At 37.0% G+C, this 22,621-nt stretch overlaps 1 protein-coding gene across 1 annotated transcript in view; it reads right to left on the bottom strand.

Annotated features, from left to right (window-relative positions):
* The window catches only part of dpysl2a (dihydropyrimidinase like 2a), a 37,215-nt gene extending 23,896 nt beyond the window's left edge, over positions 1–13,319 (bottom strand). The window contains exon 1 of the mRNA XM_067414437.1: positions 12,966–13,319. Coding sequence (XP_067270538.1) covers positions 12,966–13,007 — 42 coding nt within the window. The 5' untranslated portion in view covers positions 13,008–13,319. The remainder of the gene's footprint in view (positions 1–12,965) is intronic.
* Positions 13,320–22,621: the final 9,302 nt, after the last annotated feature.

Here is a 22,621-nt window from a genome sequence, read left to right as displayed (position 1 = left end):
AAATAAAAGTTTGGTTTAACTTGAAGAAATTGTGACAGAAATGTATTACTACTGTACAGTAGAATTTAGCTATGTTTCAATGTAATAATAATACTAACACAAATAATACATTTTTGTTAAAACTTACATTTATTTCATAGGGAACTAAACATGTAACTTTTTTGTTAAACTTTTAATAAATTGTTGTTAAATTGTATGTTTCATGATTTAAATTAATTATACATGACTTTTGATAACTAAAATTTTATTTATCTATTAGGGTGTCCCCGACTAAGGATTTACAGATTCGAGTGTGTTTACATGCCCATTCTTAAGCCGATTGTGCATAAAGGGGGTCGCACACCAGACGCGCACATTATATAACGTTACACGCAAGCTCAATTTTGAATCAACTGCATGATGGGTGTATCTTGTAGAACAGGGTGAAATCAGTATGTACATTCACGATTTGAGGGAAATATAACATTAATTTAAATACCATGAAAAGGCGCTGAATGCCGCCGCCGGTGTGTATATGTGTTCGAATTTTAAAGGCGCAGCGTCCTTATAACAATAATATTGAGCACCCCCTTATTGCCAAAATGGTATGATCCTCATTTCGTAACATCCGCGAAGACTGTGTCCTGCATATCGATGCATCGAATCTTAGACTATTAGGGGTCACCCCTAATATGGAGTCTAATATTCTATTCAGAAAAACTAAACTGGAAAAAAAATTATAATTTGGGAAAAAATTAAACGGATTTCATAAATACAACGGAACAATATTAAAAATCTCTACTGGATGACAATTTTTTTTATATATAAAGGGTCGGTATATCACCCAACCCTATGTTCCATTATTGCTCAAATATATATATTGATGGTTGTTAGTAAGTTAAAAAGAGAGAATTGTTTTATTCAGTCCAAAATACCCTGAATGCACATAGCAAATATCCCCCCAAAAGTTTTTTTTTTTTTTTTTAACAATTCAATCACATTTACACCAACCACACCAGCTAGCTAACATCATCTTTATATAAAGCAATATCAACCCTTAAAGGAGTATACGGTTTAAAGGGTTACTTCAGCGATTAGCATATGGCTTTGTATCAGTAGAAACCCTGGAGTATATTCAAATAAATGTGCTTTCCCCCCTCATATCCCCCTGAGACAAGAGATTTATGCATTTTATTTCTGGAAAAATTCCTCCTATGACGAATTGACGATATTTGCATCATATGAGGAATGTTTGGCCAAAGGCTAAAGACTACAGCCAGCAGAGGGATCCATTTCCGCATGTTTTGAACCCGCGCATGGGGGATGGAGATCACACTCAGAGCTCAGGTGGCAGCTACAGGCACTCATTTAAACGGAGCTAAGGTGAGCAATGTAAGTCTTTTAACTTCTCAAATTAATTTCTATGAAAGTTAAGCTTGCAAAGGCATGAACTGAAACGCGCCAGACTGAACTCGCGCTGTGAATGTATGCCGCGAGTGTATTCGCGATTACCTCAGCTCTCATCACGAGAGCTCATTCAGCTCATTTATCTCGCTCCTGCAGTTAGTGCTCAGTGCTGTCATACTCGCGCGGTGACTCACTCATTATATTGAGCAGACCCGTTCAGTTTTTAATTCTAGTGTCTTCTCCAACTCAGTCACAGTAATCAAGTAGCGGCTTTGGGAATGGCCTCACAGGGCATTCTGGGAATTGTAGTCTTTCAAAATACATTTTCTGGCTTTTCTCAGTCTAGAAAGCACCAAATTCAAAAATAACTTCACATTTCTACTACATTGATGACCCAGTTTAAATACAGATTCATCTTCCCAGCGCTGAGGTACCCCTTTAAGAAAGAATGACCATGCAATTACTTAAACATCCAAACGGAAATAAGGCCTCATGTGTCTCTGGGACAAAGCCTCTGTCTGTCTCACCGCTGTACTATGACACACACAGTAGCTCCAGACCACATTTATCATCAGAGTCGACTGTGCCACAGAGCGCTCGCTGTTAGCTGAAAAACATCTTGCAAACATCAAAACCATCTTAACTTTGTTAGTCACAGTGGAAGGACTACGGCTCGCTGGAGCTCAAGTGATCACATTGGCTATTTGTGATTTTTATACAGAGCTTGAGATCAAGATAAACTTGTTTTATTCAGCCGTGACAGGACTTGTGCTCTGTAGTTGTTTGTTGTTCACTCTTCCATTACACAAATCCATTACTAGTGCTGCGTCTAGACAAACGCTGGCTCATTCTGCAGACGGCATTACGGCCCAAAGGCTCATTAAAACAGACCTGTACATCTGCTTTACTGCTGAGCCTTTGGCCTATTCGGCAGTTGTTTAAAGTTCTAATGCATGTTCAGGAATACTGACCAGTTAGACGATTAAAGACGAGGCAACATTTCAAACCTTGGTTACGGTTCTGGATGTTCAGTCAAAAAATATTATAGGGACAGCTGAAGCATCAACAACATCACCAGTGAATGACAAAAGCTACAAAAATGTGTTCTAAGAACATCTGCACTGTTATAAATACGTTATTTATAAATGTTCTCTTTAAGCGTTTTAAAAACATTTTTTCTTGGTTGTGCGAACGTTAAGGAAACATTCCATTTGATCTTTTGTCAAACATTTTTGGAATGTTAAGAAATGTTTTTAAAAATGTCAGTTGAAAATGTATTTCCCCCCCAAAAAGAATTAAGCTTTTCATGAATGAAATGTAAAGCTATTTGCCTTTAACAGTAAAGTAGAACAAAAAGACAATCAGTTCAGTTTATACCATGTGCAATGGATGACTCGTTCGTTGATTCTTTACTGTGAGGTTTCGACCACACTAATGGTATGTATTTCAGCTCTACTGACCACAATTTGTGTTACAGTTTTAGAAGCACAAGTAAACATGCACCTTACAAAATGAATAGTATAAACATTTAAGAAGGAAAAATATGCATCGTTGTAATATTGAATGCTTTACACCACTGCATCCGACACTTTGCATTGCACTTGGTGATGTATGGGTTGGATGAGCTGCTCAGCCATGGAAACCCATCGCATGAAGCTCTCTACTCACTGTTCTTGAGCTAATCTGAAGGCCACACAAAGTTTGGAGGTCTGTAACTATTGATTCTGCAGAAAGTTGGCAACTTCTGCACACTGTGTGCCTCAGCATGCGCTCTGTGATATTACGTGGCCTACCACTTCATGACTGAGTTGCTGTTGTTTCCAATTGCTTCTACTTTGTTATAATACCACTAACAGCTGACCGTAGAATATGTAGTAGTGAGGAAACTTCAAGAATTTCATGATTATTGCACAGGTGGCAACCACAGTACCACACCTGAGTTCACTGAGCTCCTAAAAGAGACCCAATCTTTCACAAATGTGTGTAGAAGCGTCTGCATGCCTAGTGCTTGATTTATACACCTGTGACCATGAAGTGATTGAACACCTGAATTCAGTGATTTGGAGGGGTGTCCCAATACCTTAAGCAATATAGATATACAATGTCTATAACTTTCGCCAAAAATACCATAAAATCACAGTTAGGGTAAGAAATGTTTACAATGTAATGAAAAAATATTAACATTATATGAACAAAATATACTTTAAAATACACAGAGTGTATGGTGACTAGTTAATATGAGACTAGATTTGCTTACTAACCTGGTCTGAGAAAAATTCCAAAATTCCAAACCCAATCCTGAAACATTTTGCATGACGTCTGCACAAGGATATCAAGAAGGAAGGTGATGTAACTTTGTAGTTTACGTGGAACTGAGCTGATAGTTTGCCAGAACGTTGTCTTGAATCCGCAGAAGAACAAACTCGTCTCTACATGTTTGTACATGTGTATGACGTTTAACAGCAAAAAAACAGCCATAAAAAACAAAAGCGGACCCTTAGATCAGCAGTCCCACCAAAAAAACTATTAAACCAACTTTTCAAGCTCCAATAATAAACATTTTGCATAGAAAATAATGTAATTGCTTTAACAAAAACTCTATATTTAAGTCCGGATACGGACATCGCTTACTCCTATTGTATAACCCAAAGGCAAAAAAAGTTAAAATATCTTTCTGTGGTAAGTTCTGTGGTAACAAATTGAGCTGAACTCGTCCTGAACCCAGAATATTCCTCTAATCCATTGTAAAGCCAGTGAATGGGCTTAATTGGTGATTATGTAACAGCAAAAAGTCCCTCCTCTAGATCAAGCAGTGCAAAGAGTGTATGTACTTAAAATGTTGAACTAGACGTTTGCTATGGTTACATGTATTTTCGACAGCTAAGAGTGTCTGATGCCACTCTGTTTGGAGTAAAGAGATAAATGCAGCACTTAGTAATTTACTCTTCAGTAATTTTGCCCTCAGTCGTACGTAGTGTGTACTGCAGTGAGCGTGAGGGCTTTCTAATGATGGCCTCCAGAGAGCACATCCATACCAGAACAAATCCCAGCGACCCACTTACAGCAAATCCAGCGCATACTTTTCTCCTAAAGACATACTACTCAAATTGACGGAGGGGGCTCCCATCCTGAGTGCCATGAGAAAAACTGCCTTCCCAAAAGTAATGTGCACTGAGAACTAAGAGAAGTGTGGTCCAGTAAGTGGGTCAAACACACACATACTTGAAGGTACAGTCACGTGTGGCAGTAGTGGAAGGGTTTCTGTTGCTGATCAGGTTATAACATGCATGCATAAAAATGCATATGCATGAGGTATAAACGCAAAAAAACAACAACATTTTGAGGGTCGTAGACTGTTCTGCTCTCTTTAAAAAACAAACAAAACTAAAAAAACAGAGACCAACCATAAACAGATATCTTAGTCATGACTCAAATGTCCACTGACAAATGATTTAATCAGGTTAAAGCTGGTTTACCAATCTCAATTTCTTTTTCCACATCCAGTGTCTATGTTGTTGGTGAATATAGATCCTGTGGTTGAAATTATATACAGTATTTTGAATGGTAAGAATCGGTAAATGATAAGAAATGGTAAAGCCATCTTTACGCAATTACATGAATGCAGATACAGAGTACATGTGTGATTTTCTAACTAATGGTTTTTTTTTTTTTAAGCTTTATCTGCTCTCTCGATACAGTAACTTGTTACATGTAACTAGATTACATAATCAGTCACAAATACTGAGAAAAAATGTGTAATTAAATTACAGTTGCTTATGAAAATGTTAACGTTTTTAAAGGGGGTTACATCTGAATATTTTCTGTAAAGAGCTAGGATATGTTGAATATTATTAATTTGTTACTTTTTCTGTTTTTGATGTGCATGACCTCTCCTGCCATTTAAAGGTCATTTAGTAAAGCAATGCTTTTCTGATGCTTTTAATTGGGTCTTATTTGAATTTGCAGAGCACAATGTCTGTTGAGTACATCAATCGACATCGCCGCTAAACGCTTTAGGCTCCAACCCGTCTGAGAGTTTCCACCTTGAGTGCTAAAATGGTGTTTCAGTGCTGGACATTAGAAAAGTAATCAAAAAGTAATCGGCTGTAATCAGTTACATTACTTTAACCTCCTAAACTCAGAGGACCCTGTACAGGGTCGGGAATGACATCGTCATGTATTTACTTTCCATTTTAAATGTCTGTGGAAGAGCTATGTCATATGTGGTACCATTTGAAAGCTTAGAGTCTCTACTTTCGGGAGATATGCATCACTTTGGCATTTGTTTTACACAAAGTAATGTATTTACACTAAATTACTCTGGTGCCATTTCCGCCTGGATTAGGCCTACCCAAATTGAAAAGCTTCCCATACACACATACAGTGGTCTAGGTTCAAAATGTTGGTGTCATTTTAGAGGAAACTCTTTAAAGTTACATAAAACACTGCTAAAAGTGATAAACATGTAAGTATATGTTGTCTAAGCTGTTATAACCCCCCCAAAAATTAGGCGCTTTTTGATTTTTTTTATATAAATACATTTCTGAAAGTGTGTAACTCAGGCCCTGTGTGCTCTAAGACCCCGCAGACACTTTGGGGTGCTTCCAGGATGTATAATTAATTTAATGACACTGGAATATTGCATTTACATCACTATATATGGTGGTGGGAGGGGTGGGGGGGGGGTAGCAGGGTCGGGGGAGGGGCATAAAGGGGGAAAAAAGGGGGGTCATCCCTTCAGACCCATTTGAATAAATCTGGCATACAACATGACACAGACAAACTTCTTTTTTCCACTATTTTCTGGAGTTTAGTGGAAACAGCCCAAACTGTCTGCAGGTTCCTAGAGCACACAGGGCCTGAGTTACACACTTTCAAAAATGAATTTATGGGGAAAAAAATCAAAAAGCGCCTATTTTTTGTGGGTTATTACTAGACAATATATACTTACAAGTTTATGACTTAGCAGTGTTTTATGCAACTTCAAAGGGTTTCCTGTAAAATGACACCCACATTTTGAACCTAGACCACTGTATGTGTGTATTGGGTAGGCCAAATCCAGGCGGGAATCCCAAAAAAATGGCCCTGATTGTATGAGGTTAATAAAGTACTAATTGCACTACTTATTACATTTTAAATAGGGTATCGTAATCTTTAACCTATTATATTTCCAAACTAGGTATCTAGTTATCTATCTAAAGGTAATTGTGCAACTAAAATGCAAGTTTGTGTTGTATTCTTAGTTGTATGCGTTGTCACATTAGGCGCTACAATGAACATTAGTATAAACTAAGGGTGCTCCGATCAGGATTTCTGGAGCCGATCACCGACCGTTGATCATGGGAAGCAGTATCTGCCAATAGCAATCTTTTTGAAGCTTTCTTTTTGTCAGAGATAGAGATGCTCCAATCAGGATTTTTACAGATATTCATTTAGGACCTGATTACATTGTTGAAAGTGGGGGAGTGTGTGCGCTTTGAGTGTGCAAAACTGTCTATGAGCGCGTCGTCTTTCAGAGAGCACATGAGTGCTGAGTGGTTTAAACACTGGCAAGACTAAAAATAAATGTAAAATATAAACTTTAGCCACAATCCGACACTGCCTTGGTTGTGCAAGTGACTATTCCTGTGTCAACTACGTCTCACAAAGATTTTCAAATTACTTTGCAAGTTTTTTGCAAGAAATATGAATTGTACCTCACCTTCAACATTATAATTATTTTACCCACGACAATAGAGATAGAGACGCCTCTGCATGTCATGCCCTAGGTCTCACGGCAGACGCACATTTTTATGTGTTGTCAGCAAGAGATCGGTTTATAAGATCGGTCTTAAGAGACTGCCGATCAATCATACCAAAGAGATTATCGGCTGATAGATTGGTATACACGGATTTCTTCTACATTTGATATGTTTATATCTTGCACATCTGGTTTAAAGGGGTCTCAATATCCTTATTCAGCACTGAAATTGCTGGAAATTCACACTGAGCTTCAAGCAAACAACAAAATTGACTCCTTACATGAATATTTACACTAGGACAACAGAGAATGTGTCCTTTTTCACCTAAACCAGCCTTAGCATACAGACTATGTTCAGGTCAAGAAGTTCTTCCTAAATAACACATTGCAAATAAAAACTGATTATTGGAGCACAGATTATTCAATGTTTTCACACTTAATTCAATGTAGAACTTGTGTAATGTACTTCTTTACTTCTTTCTGAGTGAAAAATGAAAGTCAGAGTTTGCTTTATTCCTGGACATGAGCTCAACTGCTCTTCGCTAGCTGGACATCTGGAGTCTTTCTGATCCCGAGGGTTAATCGTGAGTTCGGCTTCAAGTCAGAATGACGTTCTCGGGTTCTGAACTAGCAATCAGTGTAATCTACAGGGCTGGGGTGCTGTCAAAGATGGAAGATTATCCTTATCGTGACAACTGAGGCCATAACAATGTCAGAGTTTTGGATATCAAATGACAAATGGATGTCAAATTGTAGCGAGCAGTTTGTCGACGCCTGCCAGCAATCAAAAGCACATTAGGTGTTGAAACCAAATTTATTGGCACCGACATTGTTCTCTGGAAGACGTATCATTACAGGTTATTACTCTGTAATTTCCTTCTGTGATTTTTCTAACCACACATTTGAAGCACACACTCTTTCAACACTGCTACACTTACATGTGAAACATAAAACTTCACAAAGGAGATTTCTATCTCTCATGTGGTTTAGATGGTTATGAGAACTGTTTAAGGGTGCGTTCACACTTGTCATGTTTGGTTCGATTAAAACGAACCCTGGTGCGATTGCTCGTTTAGTGCGGTTCATTTGAACATATGTGAACGCTGCCATCCGAACCCTGGTGTGCACCGAACAAGCGGACCGAGACCGCCAAAAAGATGGGTCTCGGTCCGCTTCCAAACGAACTCTGGTGCGGTTCGATTGATATATGAACGCAACACGGACCAAAGACATGTAAACGGACCAAAAACCGGATGTAATGTCACAAGATGCGACGCATAGTCAGCTGATTTGACGAAGTGGAAAGATCGGTTTATCCAAAATGAGTAACGTTAACGTTAGAGGGCAAACGTGGAGCAACGAGGAGGTGCCTAATCAATATTTGGTCCGACGAGCATGTTTCGAAAATGCTAGAAAAAACGCACAGAAAGCATACCTGGTTCTTCTCATCAAAGGACTTGTTGTCCATTATTAGCAGGTACAGACGACAGAACGGCCGTCTCTTTTCTGCACAACGGAGGAAATGCTGCTGCTGTTTTATGAGCTCTTCATGAGTTCTCAGCAGGTAAAAATAATGCCACACGCATAAAATGACCGCGTTTAATCCAGCACACAGCATTGTTTTTAATGTTTTGAACATTTCATGAGCTTTCAGCTGGTAAAAATAATGCCATATGTACACGCATAAAATGATCGCGTTTAATCCAGCACACAGCATTGTTTTGAATGTTCGGTAAGCGAGCTCCTACGTCATATAAGCCGACCAATCAGGTTGTGAGCGTCTCCCTGTGCCTTTGGTTCGGTAACTTTAGGCTCGCTGTTAAAAATGCCAGTGTGAACGCTAAGCGGACCAGGACTATATGTTTTTTTTTTTTTTGGTCCGGACCAAATGAACCAAACTAACCGAACTACAAGTGTGAACGCACCCCAAGTCTCCTGTTTCTCAGATAATCTCACATTCGTACTTGCGTTATCAGACGAGATCTCAACACGTCAGACTTCTGGAGTCAAAAGCTCGAGATCTCAATATGAAATATGAACTCCAACATGTCCAGATGATCCAAATTTACAACCATCTCTCAGGAATGTTAGAGATAATCTGTTAACAAATAACAACACATGATGTTCTACTCAGAGCTGTTCACGTCCTTGGACTTGGAATTTAGCTTTATTATGGCAAGAATATCACGGCCTAAATGGATCTACACAGCAGTCACAAGTAGGAGCTCTCTGAAAATTTAAAAAAAAAAGTTGCAAACTTAACTCTTTTACCACATTGAAATCTCGTAATTACAACATGGGGAGAATGCATCTCTCATGATAAGTTGATGAAACGTATTTTTAAAGGGGTCAAATGAAAAATCAAATTTTCCTTGAGCTTTTGACATATAAGAGGTCATCATATGATGAGATTTCAGAACTTAACAGAAGTTTCAGAACTGAAAACTTCCTTGTTTGTCCAAAAACGTTTAATGTAATCAAGCCTATATAACAACTTTATTGTGTAATGTCTTTGAAGGGTGGAAAACCACCTGTGCAAAAAATCAACGGCATCATTGTAACTTTGGCCCGGCCCACTGGCGTGTTAGTGAGATGATGAGGAGAGAAGAGCGATACAGGATCACTGGACAAAAAATAACATCACCCTCCAAAGGATCCTAATGCTAGGAATGTGCTTATTTATTTTCAACAATGTGAATGTCTCAGTTGAGCATTAGTTGTATTCGGTACATCGGCGCAGGCTTTGAAAACAGATTTTTACGACATGGACTTGACAGTAATGCCACAACATGTAAGTAACCGTGTTAATTCTAACGCCAGATCTGTGACCAGTGATTTCTGATATGTAATGATTCATGTACAGTCTAATATTCTTTGTGTATGTGTCAGTAAATCAAACCAGTGACTAAATGCTCAACTTCACATTGTTTCTGTGATTAAATAATATATAAAAAGCAATCAATGAACACTCCCTTTGCAATCACAATCTAAATATAATGCTATAGATCTAAATATAATGCCATAGATCTATATATAATGTTATAGGCTAAGCCATAGATCTAAATATAAAGCCATATAACTAAATATAATGCTATAGATCGAAATATAATGCTATAGATCTAAATATAATGCTATAGATCTAAATATAATGCTATAGATCTAAATATAATGCTATAGATCTAAATATAATGCTATAGATCTAAATATAATGCCATAGAACTATATATAATTTTATAGGCTAAATATAAAGCCATAGAGCTAAATATAAAGCCATATAACTAAATATAATGCTATAGATCGAAATATAATGCTATAGATATAAAGCCATAGATCTAAATATAATGCTATAGATCTAAATATAATGCCATTGATCTAAATATAAAGCCATAGATCTAAATATAAAGCCACAGAACTAAATATAATGCTATAGATCTAAAAATAATGCATTAGATCTAAATATCTTGCTATACTCAACACTTGTCATGATTAGTTAATCTTGAGAGCTGTAATAGTAAAAACAAGCTTAAAGTATTCTAGAGTGTTCCAATTTTTTATGTTAAAATCAATCCTACTAACATTATGAGTGTAACATTATGAATGCAATTCATGACCCCTTTAAAGGTGAGCTTCACTGCTGTCACCAATACAAACAGGAGTCAAAGGGAATAAATAGACAGCTGCACTTTCATCAAATCAATGAGAGTGAACAACATAAAACCAGCGGTCCTTTCAGACATTCGATATACTGCGGACCATGAAGTCAGGCGAAGCAGAACATTGTCTGGTCTTCTCTTTTGGAATGTGATTGCTGCAGAAAACATAGTTAGAAAGTGGGCTGTTAGTGTGTGTGTGTGTGTGTGTGTGTGTGTGTGTGTGTGTGTGTTTTAGAGGATCGACACTCAGACAATGATAAAAGGAGATCAGGGAACTTTGCTGCCATACCATGGGTGCAGAGGCGCAATGATATTACGCAGCGCCTGAAAATAGACTAACTTCCGTCAACATAACCAATGTAACTACCTGCTTAAACAGAGAGCGTGCTGAGGACTAGAACGTCATTGCGCCTCTGCACCAATGGTACGGCAGAAAAACTTCCAATTTGATTTCATGGGGACTTTACAAGTCTCATCCAGATCGTTCCTATACATTCTCATTAACATTTTAACTAGTGTACCACGTTTGCTTTTAATTCACAATTGCACATGAGGTTTGCAGATAATAAATCAAACCACATGGATGCAAATTAGATGTTAAAGCTTTGCAAAGATTAAATTGGGGTCTGTTCCTCATCGAAGCTGACATACAATGTCACAACACTTGAATTATATACATCAGTCATGTGGGACTAATGTAGGTTATTTATTGTGCTTTTTTGTTCCTTTTGGATCTTGGCAGATGATGCCAATATATGGAATATTCAAATACTCTAATGTGTTCCGCAGAAAAATGAACATTATATTAATGAACATTATATTAATGAACATTCTAACTATTCCTTTAATAAGTCTTTGAGTGTGTAGAACAGTACCAGCGTTTGCCACCCACTGCAGTCTTATCACATCCCTTAAGATGGCTGAAGCTTAGCTGACGTCCAAGAGCTAAAGGCAAGATCTAACGGCAAAGGCAGAGTTTTCATCTTTCTCCCTCCTGTCCCAGATCTGCCCGTTCCTGCAGGCCTCCGCAGTCAGATCCGCGCGCCTCTAAAACAATCACAGTGAATATCGATGCAGTGCACACTGACTGTCTTTGCACTGTGATAGGTCACTGGTGGACTGAACATGTATTGCATGCCACATACCACAACATACACTTTACATTCACTGACCTACTTTTCAAAAGAGGATTTTCATTCGTTTCCTATGGAGACGGTTTTCTGAATTTAGCATGGCTATCAAACCAGTGGGGGTGGGTGCGGAGGCCATTGTACCAGCAGCTAAACTGAAGCTGCTTTTTACTTCAATAATTTGCACTTTTCAAGGTGAATGTCGTCAAAGCCATCATTCACTGCCTGGAGATATATATTGTAAGATACATTTCTGCAATAGATATAGATTTAAAGGCTCCATTGGGATAGCGAATAATGCAAGATTTGAGTCTCTTTGATTTGAGGCTATGATTTATCCCAAAGAATGCATGTATGCTTTTCACAAGCTAGTTTTTCAAGTGCATGCAACACACACACACACACACCTAATGATTTCCTAAGAACTTCATAGTCAGTGAAGATAAGATGCATATCTCGAAAGAATGTCGAATATGACATTCCTAGGATCTTAAAATAATACACGCATACATGCACGCTTAACAGCTTTCCATACAGTCACTTTTTTAATCCAATGAAAAATACATTTAATAGTGAGTCAAAAAAAAAACACAAAAAAAATCCAGTTATGAATTACTGTATATTCATTTGGGACATTATATAGCAACAAACTAGCTTTGAAGTTTTGCAACCAAGTGTAGGCAAGATGTGTTTGAGTTTCAGGGATAATCCATTTTACTCTATTCAAATGAGGCCTGTTTTATAATGCATGAATGCTTGACAGTTTCCACAAGGTAAAAAAAAAATGCATCCAGTGAGACCAATTGCAGAGCTTTAATGGAGCTAGGCGCTGACCCACAAAGAAACCCGTTTGAAAGTACATGTGACATTGAAATGAGAGGTGACAGTAATCCAACATCTGATGTAAAGGTATTGGCATAACTGGACCACTGTAAAAGCACAAAACTGGCTCATTTCAGCACTGAATGCCATGAAATGAATCTGCGCTCCTGTTGGGCTGTCATCATTTCATTCACTCGCGCCTTCAGAACATCATTCGTGTTGATCTGTACTCACAGTGATGCGAGGGATGTTCTTTTTGCCCTGGTATCCGGACATCTCTGCGCTGATGGCTGGAGATCCGCACGCGTAATGGTTCCCGATGCGCGTTTGGAGAAGCGACGCCCCGCAGCTCAATGACACCCGCCGCCGTCGGCACAAAACAACCCGGATGCGATGGTGGAATGTTTCCAGATAACCCTGCAGAGATTCTGAAGGTGGATGGTGAAGCTTCCCCCTCGGTTTCAGGTGACGGGCTATTCTCTCTTGTTCCAGACAGACACTGATGGAGATTTACGCGGCCAAAGCCACAGTGCATGCGCAACACCCCACCCTGATCCACACACACATACACGCACGCGCTCATGCTCACAGCACACACACGCGCTTATGCACACACACACGTTTGTTTTTGTGACATATGGGGACATTCCATAGGCGTAATGGTTTTTATACTGTACAAACCGTACTTTCTATCCTCTTACACTGCCCCTAAACCATCACAGGAAACATTCTGCATTTTTACTTTCTAAAAAAACTCACCCTGTATGATTTATAAGCATTTTGAAAAGTGGGGACATGGACAATGTCCTCATATTACACCCTCTCCTTGTAATACCTGTGTCATACCCATGCCATTATACACATTTGTGTCCTCATATGTCACAAAAACATAGCCACACACACTTACAGAGCAAGATTCGCATTAGGGAATCGATTCTATTTCTATATGCTGTATATGTAAATATGTATTTCTATGGAATCACAGAATGATTTTGATGATAAATGTGAGTGAAACTTTCTGTATATTACATTTTCTGTATAATATGAACCGATACAAATGTTCATCCCTGACCGTTGATAGTATTCTCTAAAAAATACAGATTTTGTTTAATTAAACCCAACTAAAAATAAAATAAATGTATCAAAGATTCTACTAATCTAGAAATGTCTCATGGCCTGGTCTGTCCTAAATGATACAATCATTTTCTTAAAGTAAAAAATTAGTAAAAAGTAAAAAAATCCAAATAAAATAACAATAATACATAAAGATGAAATTAAATTAAATAATGAAATGAGATAAAATAAAAGCTGTTGGGAAATATATTGTTCATTATTCATTATGCTTAGCAGCTTAATTTATTGATTTATTTATGAATATAGGGATAAAGAATAGTGAGTGGTGGGTCATTTGTTTCGATTAAACTTTACAGAAACCATAGAACAATATAATATATTTGATTAGGACTAATAATACAATTAATGTATGATAAAGATGAAGTGATTCTTTATTAAACTGACTTTATGTGTCAATGTAAATAAATTGTGGAATTTGAATGTCAGGCCTGCTGGTAATAAAGGATTTCTCTTATTTAAATATGGAAAATGATAGCAAGAGAATATGTTGACAAATAATGAATCAAGCATTTCTCCTTCACACACATTTAAATCTACACTCAGCCCCTCCACTTCAGCATATGCAACCTCAGAACACCTGCCAGCAGCCAATCATGTGAATGGAAGCCCATAGGCTCCTCCCACTGAGTTTCTATAGTTGCCGTGGGTAACTGGGTATAGGCTGGTCCTCTACGCCTGTCTCCCATAAGTGAGGACCACCGGCAGCACAATGGACTCTGCTCTTGTGTGAGATAATTTGGTATTTCATGGCCTGGTTCTCACTGCATGGCTAATCGTTCTTTATAAATGTGAGCAAAATGAGTGTACAGACTATGTGGGAGCATCTCACAAAGATAATGTGATTGTGAAAAAAGAACAACCAGTGAGTAAAACCACCTCCAGCATGCAAACTATACAGCATGTTTTACACTGCGGTACATAACCTTCACTTGCTCTTTTGAGTGTATAACATCACAATGTGCATCTCTGTGGATCTAGAAGGATATTTAATGCCACTACAGTATACACTAAAACACACACACACACACACACACACACACACACACACACACACACACACACACACACACACACACACACACACACACACACACACACACACACACACACATTCTGCAATTTTACTTTCTCAAAAAAACATCACAGTATGACTTATAAGATGTTTTCTTCATGGGGACCAAAAAATGTCCCCACAAGGACAAGGATTTTGGATATTGCCATCAGTGTGGGGACGTTTTGTCCCCATAACGTAGTTTACCAGGCCACACACACACAACCACACACCCACCCACACACAGACACGCACGCACGCACACACACACAGTTTCACCTTAGCCATTAGGAGGCAGTATTGAGCTAATTATCACTGACTATATTTAGAATAGCATACTTAATTTGTCTAAAGCATCTCTAGTTTAAAAAAAATGAATTTAATTTGATCCAATATAATCTTTTATACAATTGAAATATTTGATTCCGTGAATCAGTGTAAATAATGTGCAATATTTACTCTTTTTTTTGTATTAAAAATACAAAATATATTTTTTATTTTCTGGTTATGATTCAAATTAAATAGCCTGTAATACCGGCGTTGAGGGTATAACACATTACAACTGACACAAGTTATGAATCAGATTACTTTTTCTTCAAGTAAATAAAGCATTGCATTACTGTTCAATTTAAAACTAAATATCCAAGTTATTTTTTCAAAAATGCAAGATACTCATTATTAATTTCTTTTTTTGGTGTGAGATGGCCTTACATTTGTACTAACTCAACTAAGTACTGTCACATGAGACAAGAGCACATGGCCCAGAAACAAATCAAAACACCACATTTGCAAAGCAAGACAGACATGCGACACTACTGGTTAATATTAATTAATCTTACTATAGTTAGGGTTTTAGGGTTAGTTACATGTAATAATGCATAATTTACAGTTATTACTATGGTAAGTAGATGTTGTAACATAACTAGGCCACTTGAATAATAAAGGGTTACACTTACATGTGTCTTTGCAACAGTGAAATTATATATTTAAATGTGCACTATGTAGTATTTTTGCAGTATAATATCCAAAAACCACTAGGCCGGTGTTATATATTTTGTTCAGTTGAGTTCTTACAATATCCCAAATGTTTCTAACTATTTGTAAATTGTGGAAAAAAATTGCTATTTTAACTAAGGACAGGGACGTTTCAGCATAGCGTCTGAGGAAGTCGCCTGTCAATTGCGTCATATCTGCGCTACCCTCGGTTTCGGGTTTTTTGTGACAGGAGCGCTTTACTCTTAGTAGTGTGAACAAGTGAACGCACGGAGTAACGTCATAACATAATTTTAAACACACTTAAATCTATCTAATATGATAAACAGAGCTGCATTACCTCATAATCATGACCGGAAGAGCGGATCAGTGCAGTCGCCCAGCGAATGTGTTCGTTCCGTCCCGTCATAATAAAAGTCCCGGTGTTCGCGAGGCGGGTGTTATGTGGCAATATAAACACATTCGGAAACAACTTAAAACTCTGTTCATCATTTATCTACTTTTAATGCAAACAAAACACGAGACATGATATACACAAGTGTCGTGAATTCATATTTTACAAAGTTAGGCTAAAAATGCTTTGGCAAAAGAAAGCTTACTCCGTGTCCATCTATGAACAAGATTTTAGGAGAAAGGAAAACAGAGGTTCAGACCACATGAGAAGGATATCACATTAATCACAAAAAAGACTTGAGTAAACCTAATCATACAGATCTAAATATTACAGAATCGATAATGAAAGTAATTATTCACAGTGAGTGACTTAGGAGAACCATCCAAATAAACAAAATAAAAGTTCAGCGTGCAATAATTAAGGCAAGTGAAGGAAACATGGGGGAGAGGTTGTGGCATAAAAGAGAACCATAAAAATAAGACAAAAACGATAAAATAAGAAAAATAGGTTTGAAACCAGTTTCACATTCTTTGAACAGACCAAAATCTGCTGTATGTCCCTACTGATCCTGTCATGAAATGAGATATGAACATCATAAATCATCTTCAAACTCATTCAGTTTGAGTGAGGTGACTGCACACAAAAGGGAAAACTCTGTTATCATTTCTTCATGTCATTCTAAAGTTTTTTTGTAATAGATTTGGTTTCTTTTGTGGAACACATTATTACATTACCATGGACCTTTCAAAAACCGCATAACAGTAGTTTGTGCTATTAGATATCTTCAGAAGTCATACAGTACTTTTTTTTGAGAACCAGACCCAAGCCTTTGTGTTATATATATATATATATATATATATATATATATATATATATATATATATATATATATATATATATATATATATATATATATATATATATATACACACACACCAATATAGGCCAAAAGTTTGGCTAAAGTTAATGTCTATGAAAGAAGTTTCTTCTGCTCATCAAGCCTGCATTTATTTGATCAAAAATACAGAAAAACATGTAATATTGAGATGTATTATTACAATTTAAATTAATTGGTTTTCAATTTATTATACTTTAAATGATCATTTATTTCTGTGATCAAAGCTGAATTTTCAGGATCATTCCTCCAGTCTTCAGTGGTCATGATCCTTCAGAAATCATTCTAATATGAGGATTCATTATGAGCGTTGGAAACAGTTCTGCTGCTTAATATTTTTTCATAACCTGTGATATTTTTTATAATACTTTAATGAATAAAAAGTTAAAAATAAAATACAAATAAAAAAAGAAGCAAATGTTTTAAAAATAGAAATCTTTTGTAATAACAATGTACACTGCTGGTCAGTAATTTGGGGTCAGTCATTGTTTTCTTTCTTATTTTTGATTAGGTGTTAAATTGATAAAAATTGATAGTAAAGGACATTTATATTATTTGAAAACATGGTTTTATTTAGAATAAATGCAGTTCTTTTGAACCTTTTATTCATCAAATATATTAAGCAGCAGAACTGTTTCCAACACTCATATTAGAATGATTTCTGAAGGATCATGTGACACTGAAGACTGGAGGAACCATCCTGAAAATTCAGCTTTTCATCACAGAAATAAATTATAGTTTAAAGTATAATAAATTGAAAACCAAATATTTTTAATTGTAATAATATATCACAATATTATTGTTTTTTTTTTAAATGTATTTGTGATCAAATAAATGCAGGCTTGAAGAGCAGAAGAAACTTCTTTCAAAAATATTACAAATAGAAATGTGTCCAAACTTTTGGCCTGTACTATCTATCTATATATATATATATATATATATATATATATATATATATATATATATATATATATACACACACACATACATGAGCTATGAGCTGTCCTAGAAAAGAGCATTGTGAAGACTTTAATGTTTTACAGAAGAAAGTCAAACACATCTGAACAGAACATCATGAAGGTGACATTTATCTTTTTCGGGTGCACTATCTCTTTAATAAGGACGCCATTTTTGCTTTTATCTGTCACTGAAGCATTTGTTAGCGTTCAATTTTTAAAGTTTGCACATAAGAGCTTACAAGCGTACCCTGTACCATGCGGTTTTCTGTACCAGTAACATGCATCAGGACAGGAGAGACCACCAATCAGAGCGCAGGCCGCATGCTTGCCTGTCTGTGGAGACTTTTTTACCAAATAAATAAAAAGCACAAAACCCCACATTCACAGTGCTCAACGACCACATGCATTCAACAGTTCACGTGCCCGCTGTCTGTACACGAGTCATTCCATCAAACACACACACGCGTGCACCTGTAATATAGCCTTTAGTCCATCGAGAACTTGCATGATGATGGTACCTTCAGAAATGGCATGGATAAATATAAATGTCAGATGGATGGAAAATGCTAGAATGTTTGTCCCGCTGAAGTGCCTTGAAACAAGCAGCATTATTCAATGTGTTCATATAATTTCCACTGAAACCGGAAGACAGGGCGGGGCATATCGAACAGCCCCTTCCCCTTTTTTAAAATACCCAATAGTCTTTAGATTATATCACAGCTCATGCAGAGCCGTTGATCTCCGTAAAGCCACAGTTTCCTCCTAATCTCTAACCGTTTCTCCTCCTAATGTCCTCCATATCTCTTTAAATTCATCATTCAGTGCAGAATTCAAACGGGTCCGATGAGTTTTGGGTTCTGTGGCGACTCGATCACATGATCCGCTCTGTGCTATCGTGTCTCTGGACCGGAGCTGCGGCGGTTCACTGACACTAACGGGAAACCAGACTTCATTCACTCGAATAAAAAGCATATTTACACTGTCTGAAGAATGTGCCATTTACTATGTAGAAAACTGTAAATGTGTGAACAAGTAACACAACTTCTGCGTCTGTTTATAATGTAGGGGGCGGGGCTTTAGATTCGAGCAAGCATTTGATTGGACAAAATCTGATGAGAAGCTGAAGTGCAGTGATGTCATCAAAATCACTGATCCTCATTGGCAGAAGTGAGAGACTGTAAGTTTTGAATGCTTTGCATGCATTGTAAGGTTGATTGGATTGTTACAGCGTCCCTATTTTCAGTTTTTAATTACCTTTTCCCCCCAAGAACTCAGAACTGTAATCAAATGAATTACTAGGGCATGATAAACCACATGCAACCATTTCAGATACATCTAATTTTGGTATAGATTGCAATTTAGGAGAGATATTCATGAATAAAAAGGTTAAAAAAAAAACGAATTAAAGGGATAGTTCACCCAAAAATAAAAATTCTGTCATTAATATCTCACCCTTATGTCGTTCCAAACCCATAACTGTTGTTCATCTTCAGAACACAAATGAAGATATTTCTGATGAAATAAAATAAAAAATTGACAGCAATGTAATGAACACTTTCAAGGCCCAGAAAGGTAGTAAAGAGATCGTTAAAATAGTCCATGTGACTCCAGTGGTTCAACCTTAATGAAGTGATGAGAATACTTTTAGCAAAAAAACAACAACAGAACACTTTAATCAACCATTTCTTCTTCAGCCAACGGTAAGCCGGCGTTCTGGCATAGCTCTGAAGCAACCCTGAAGTACTCTGGGCCTTGAAAGTGCATAATGTTGCTGTCTATGGAGGGGTCAAAGAGCTCTCAGATTTAATCAAAAATATCTTCATGTGTTCTGAAGATGAACGAAGGTCTTACGGGTTTGGAACGACATGAGGGGTGAGAAATGAATTAGAGAATTATTTTTGGGTGAAGTAACCCTTTAATTAGTCTATAGGTTGAATCTAAATTGTTCATCATAGTCAACAAATTTAACTTGCATGCATCAAATCATTCTGGCAATCATACGTTTCAAGTGTTGCAAAAATACAGCCAGTATTTCCTGGTTGGAGCTGAATGCATTGATCCATTACATGGTTTGCCCAACATGTAAAGTTGTCGAGAGATGGAAAATCTAGTTTGGTGGAAATTAAACCACTAAGAGGGGAGGGGAAAAATAGTTTTAATCGATAAAGCTAAAGACGCATGTATGTTGGTCATTTAAATATATCCATTTGGCAAATGCTTTTATATAAAGTGACTGGCATCGCATTTAAGGGATACATTTTATTTAATGCGTTCTCGTGAATCAAACCCATGACCTAGGCATTAGCGCCATGGTGTACTCTTTGATCAGCAGAAATCCTGGCACAACTTTATGATAAAAGGGCACAATTTGAAGAAAAATGTGTACTTCTGTTAGGGGGCAACCATCATTTCCCTCTGATTTGGGACTATATTAAGTTTTTTTGAGTGTCAACTATTAAAGCACTTAATTTTATGCCACAAGGTTTCCCAAACTAGGGGTTGTGAAGAAACTGCAGAGGCTTTGTGAATTGATATAAAGCTAATAATTGAATCCTAGAAGTGTAAAATTACAAAACATTTACTAAAAAAGATGAAATGTTCTATTTACTTGCATTTTACAAGACATTGTATGTGGACATGCAAACGTGTTTTTAAATTAATGAAATATAAACTAATAGTATCAAACTGACTATTGTAGAGTATTTAAATCTACATTTGTTCAGTTCTACCTCTATATTAGTGCAAGAATATTTAATGAATGAATATAGTAGGGAAGTCAAACAAAAAGGATGGGTTTCATATCACTTCCTCACATGGCAAAAGCAAATCAAATGAGGAACGTTCAAGATGGACACAAACCAACAATGGAATGACAACAAAAGAAAAGATGAATGTCAGGTTATATTTTAATATCAGTTCAGTTTTCCTCCAGTACCAGCGAAAATACAAGAAACTTCACGTTCTTTGCTTCATCACTCCAGTCACTATTGGAATTCAAACACATCATAGAGCTGTCAATCACGAGGGCCCCGCCCTCCATATCCATACTCATGATTAAAGCAAAAAATTCAAAATAACAAAAGAGATATAACAGAGAAAGAAAGCATATTAATGTGCGTAAAACATCTCGTATGGTGATCCCACCCAACATAGACGGGGCAGGGCTAGTTTATCATATTCGACATTAGCTACAGCTATTCCATTCACAGTTGTGATTTCCGCCCCACGCAGGGGAAAACTTCACCTCCGTCGCTGGTCCTGATGCCGATTCTCTGAACACACGCATGCAATGGGGCTCAGAAAAGGTGCAAACGAAACTCGAGGCACGGCTGAAGCGACACTTAATTGGCCTCTTGTATTTCCACTCTCCCTCCGAGACAAGAAAAAGCATGAAAACAGAGAAAAGAAGTAAAGTGTGGCACAATGGCATAGACGGCCTCGACGCAATGGGGGACCTGTTAGATGAACTCTCACTGGACTATTGAACTATGAGGTTTTAAGGTCTTTTAAACACACTTTGCTTAGAAGAAGTGTTACTAGATACTGTTAGGGTGAAAAACCGGTCAAGAAAATGTCCAGGTTTAATAAAAAAAATTATATAATATATTATATATTTATATAAATAAAATGTGCAATTTGGACTAATGCATTTTTTTTCTCTTCAATTTTGACATTATTTCCATGACAATTTTTACTGTATTACAATACAAAAATTGATGTAATACATATTTTTTCCATTAAATCACCATGAAGTGAAACGAACATGACCATAATGTATAAATATTTTACAATTCAAATACATTTTATAATGAGAAACCTTCATCCATCCCTCGGGTCATTTTGTACCAACAAAAAACAAACAAACAAAAAACAAAACAAAAAAAGTGTTCATCAGAGTAGTCCAAAACCTCAGGACGCTTGTCACACTTTTACCACAAATGTGCACGTACACGCGCACACACTCACACACACAAAGAGGATTTGAGGAGTTTATGTGGTTGCAATAAAAAAGTAACACATTCTTCCCTCAAGGGTAATAATAATTTACATTTTTTTTTTTAAATAATGTCTACATGTGTACTCTGAATGTGTACTAAACCCAAAATCTGACTTTAGGACCCAAATTGACCCAATGTGGGATATTTTGAGCTGATTATTGCATGTATTGGGGTTATTTGAGTTTAAGTTTAAATAATGTGAAGTATGTGCTTGAATTATATTATTAATTTAATAAATCTAGTAATTTAAAGGTGCACTATGCAGCTTTTGTCCACTGGAGGGCGCCTATGCAAAACAAATGCGTAGTTTGATGACGCAAAGTGTGAGCGCAGCATCTTGGGAGATGTGGTCTTCACCTCACAGCCGGTGAAAAATAGGACTCGGGCAGAAATCACGCTCATGCATGCGGTTATTAACGTTACTGTAGTCTAAAGCAGAGCAGGACCGAGTGTTATGGACCTGAGC

The sequence above is a fragment of the Pseudorasbora parva genome, chromosome 13 (assembly GCF_024679245.1).
Source record: "Pseudorasbora parva isolate DD20220531a chromosome 13, ASM2467924v1, whole genome shotgun sequence".
In the NCBI taxonomy this organism is placed as follows: domain Eukaryota; kingdom Metazoa; phylum Chordata; class Actinopteri; order Cypriniformes; family Gobionidae; genus Pseudorasbora; species Pseudorasbora parva.
Note: the sequence above shows the minus strand (reverse complement) of the source record. Positions and strands in the feature narration are given on the sequence as shown.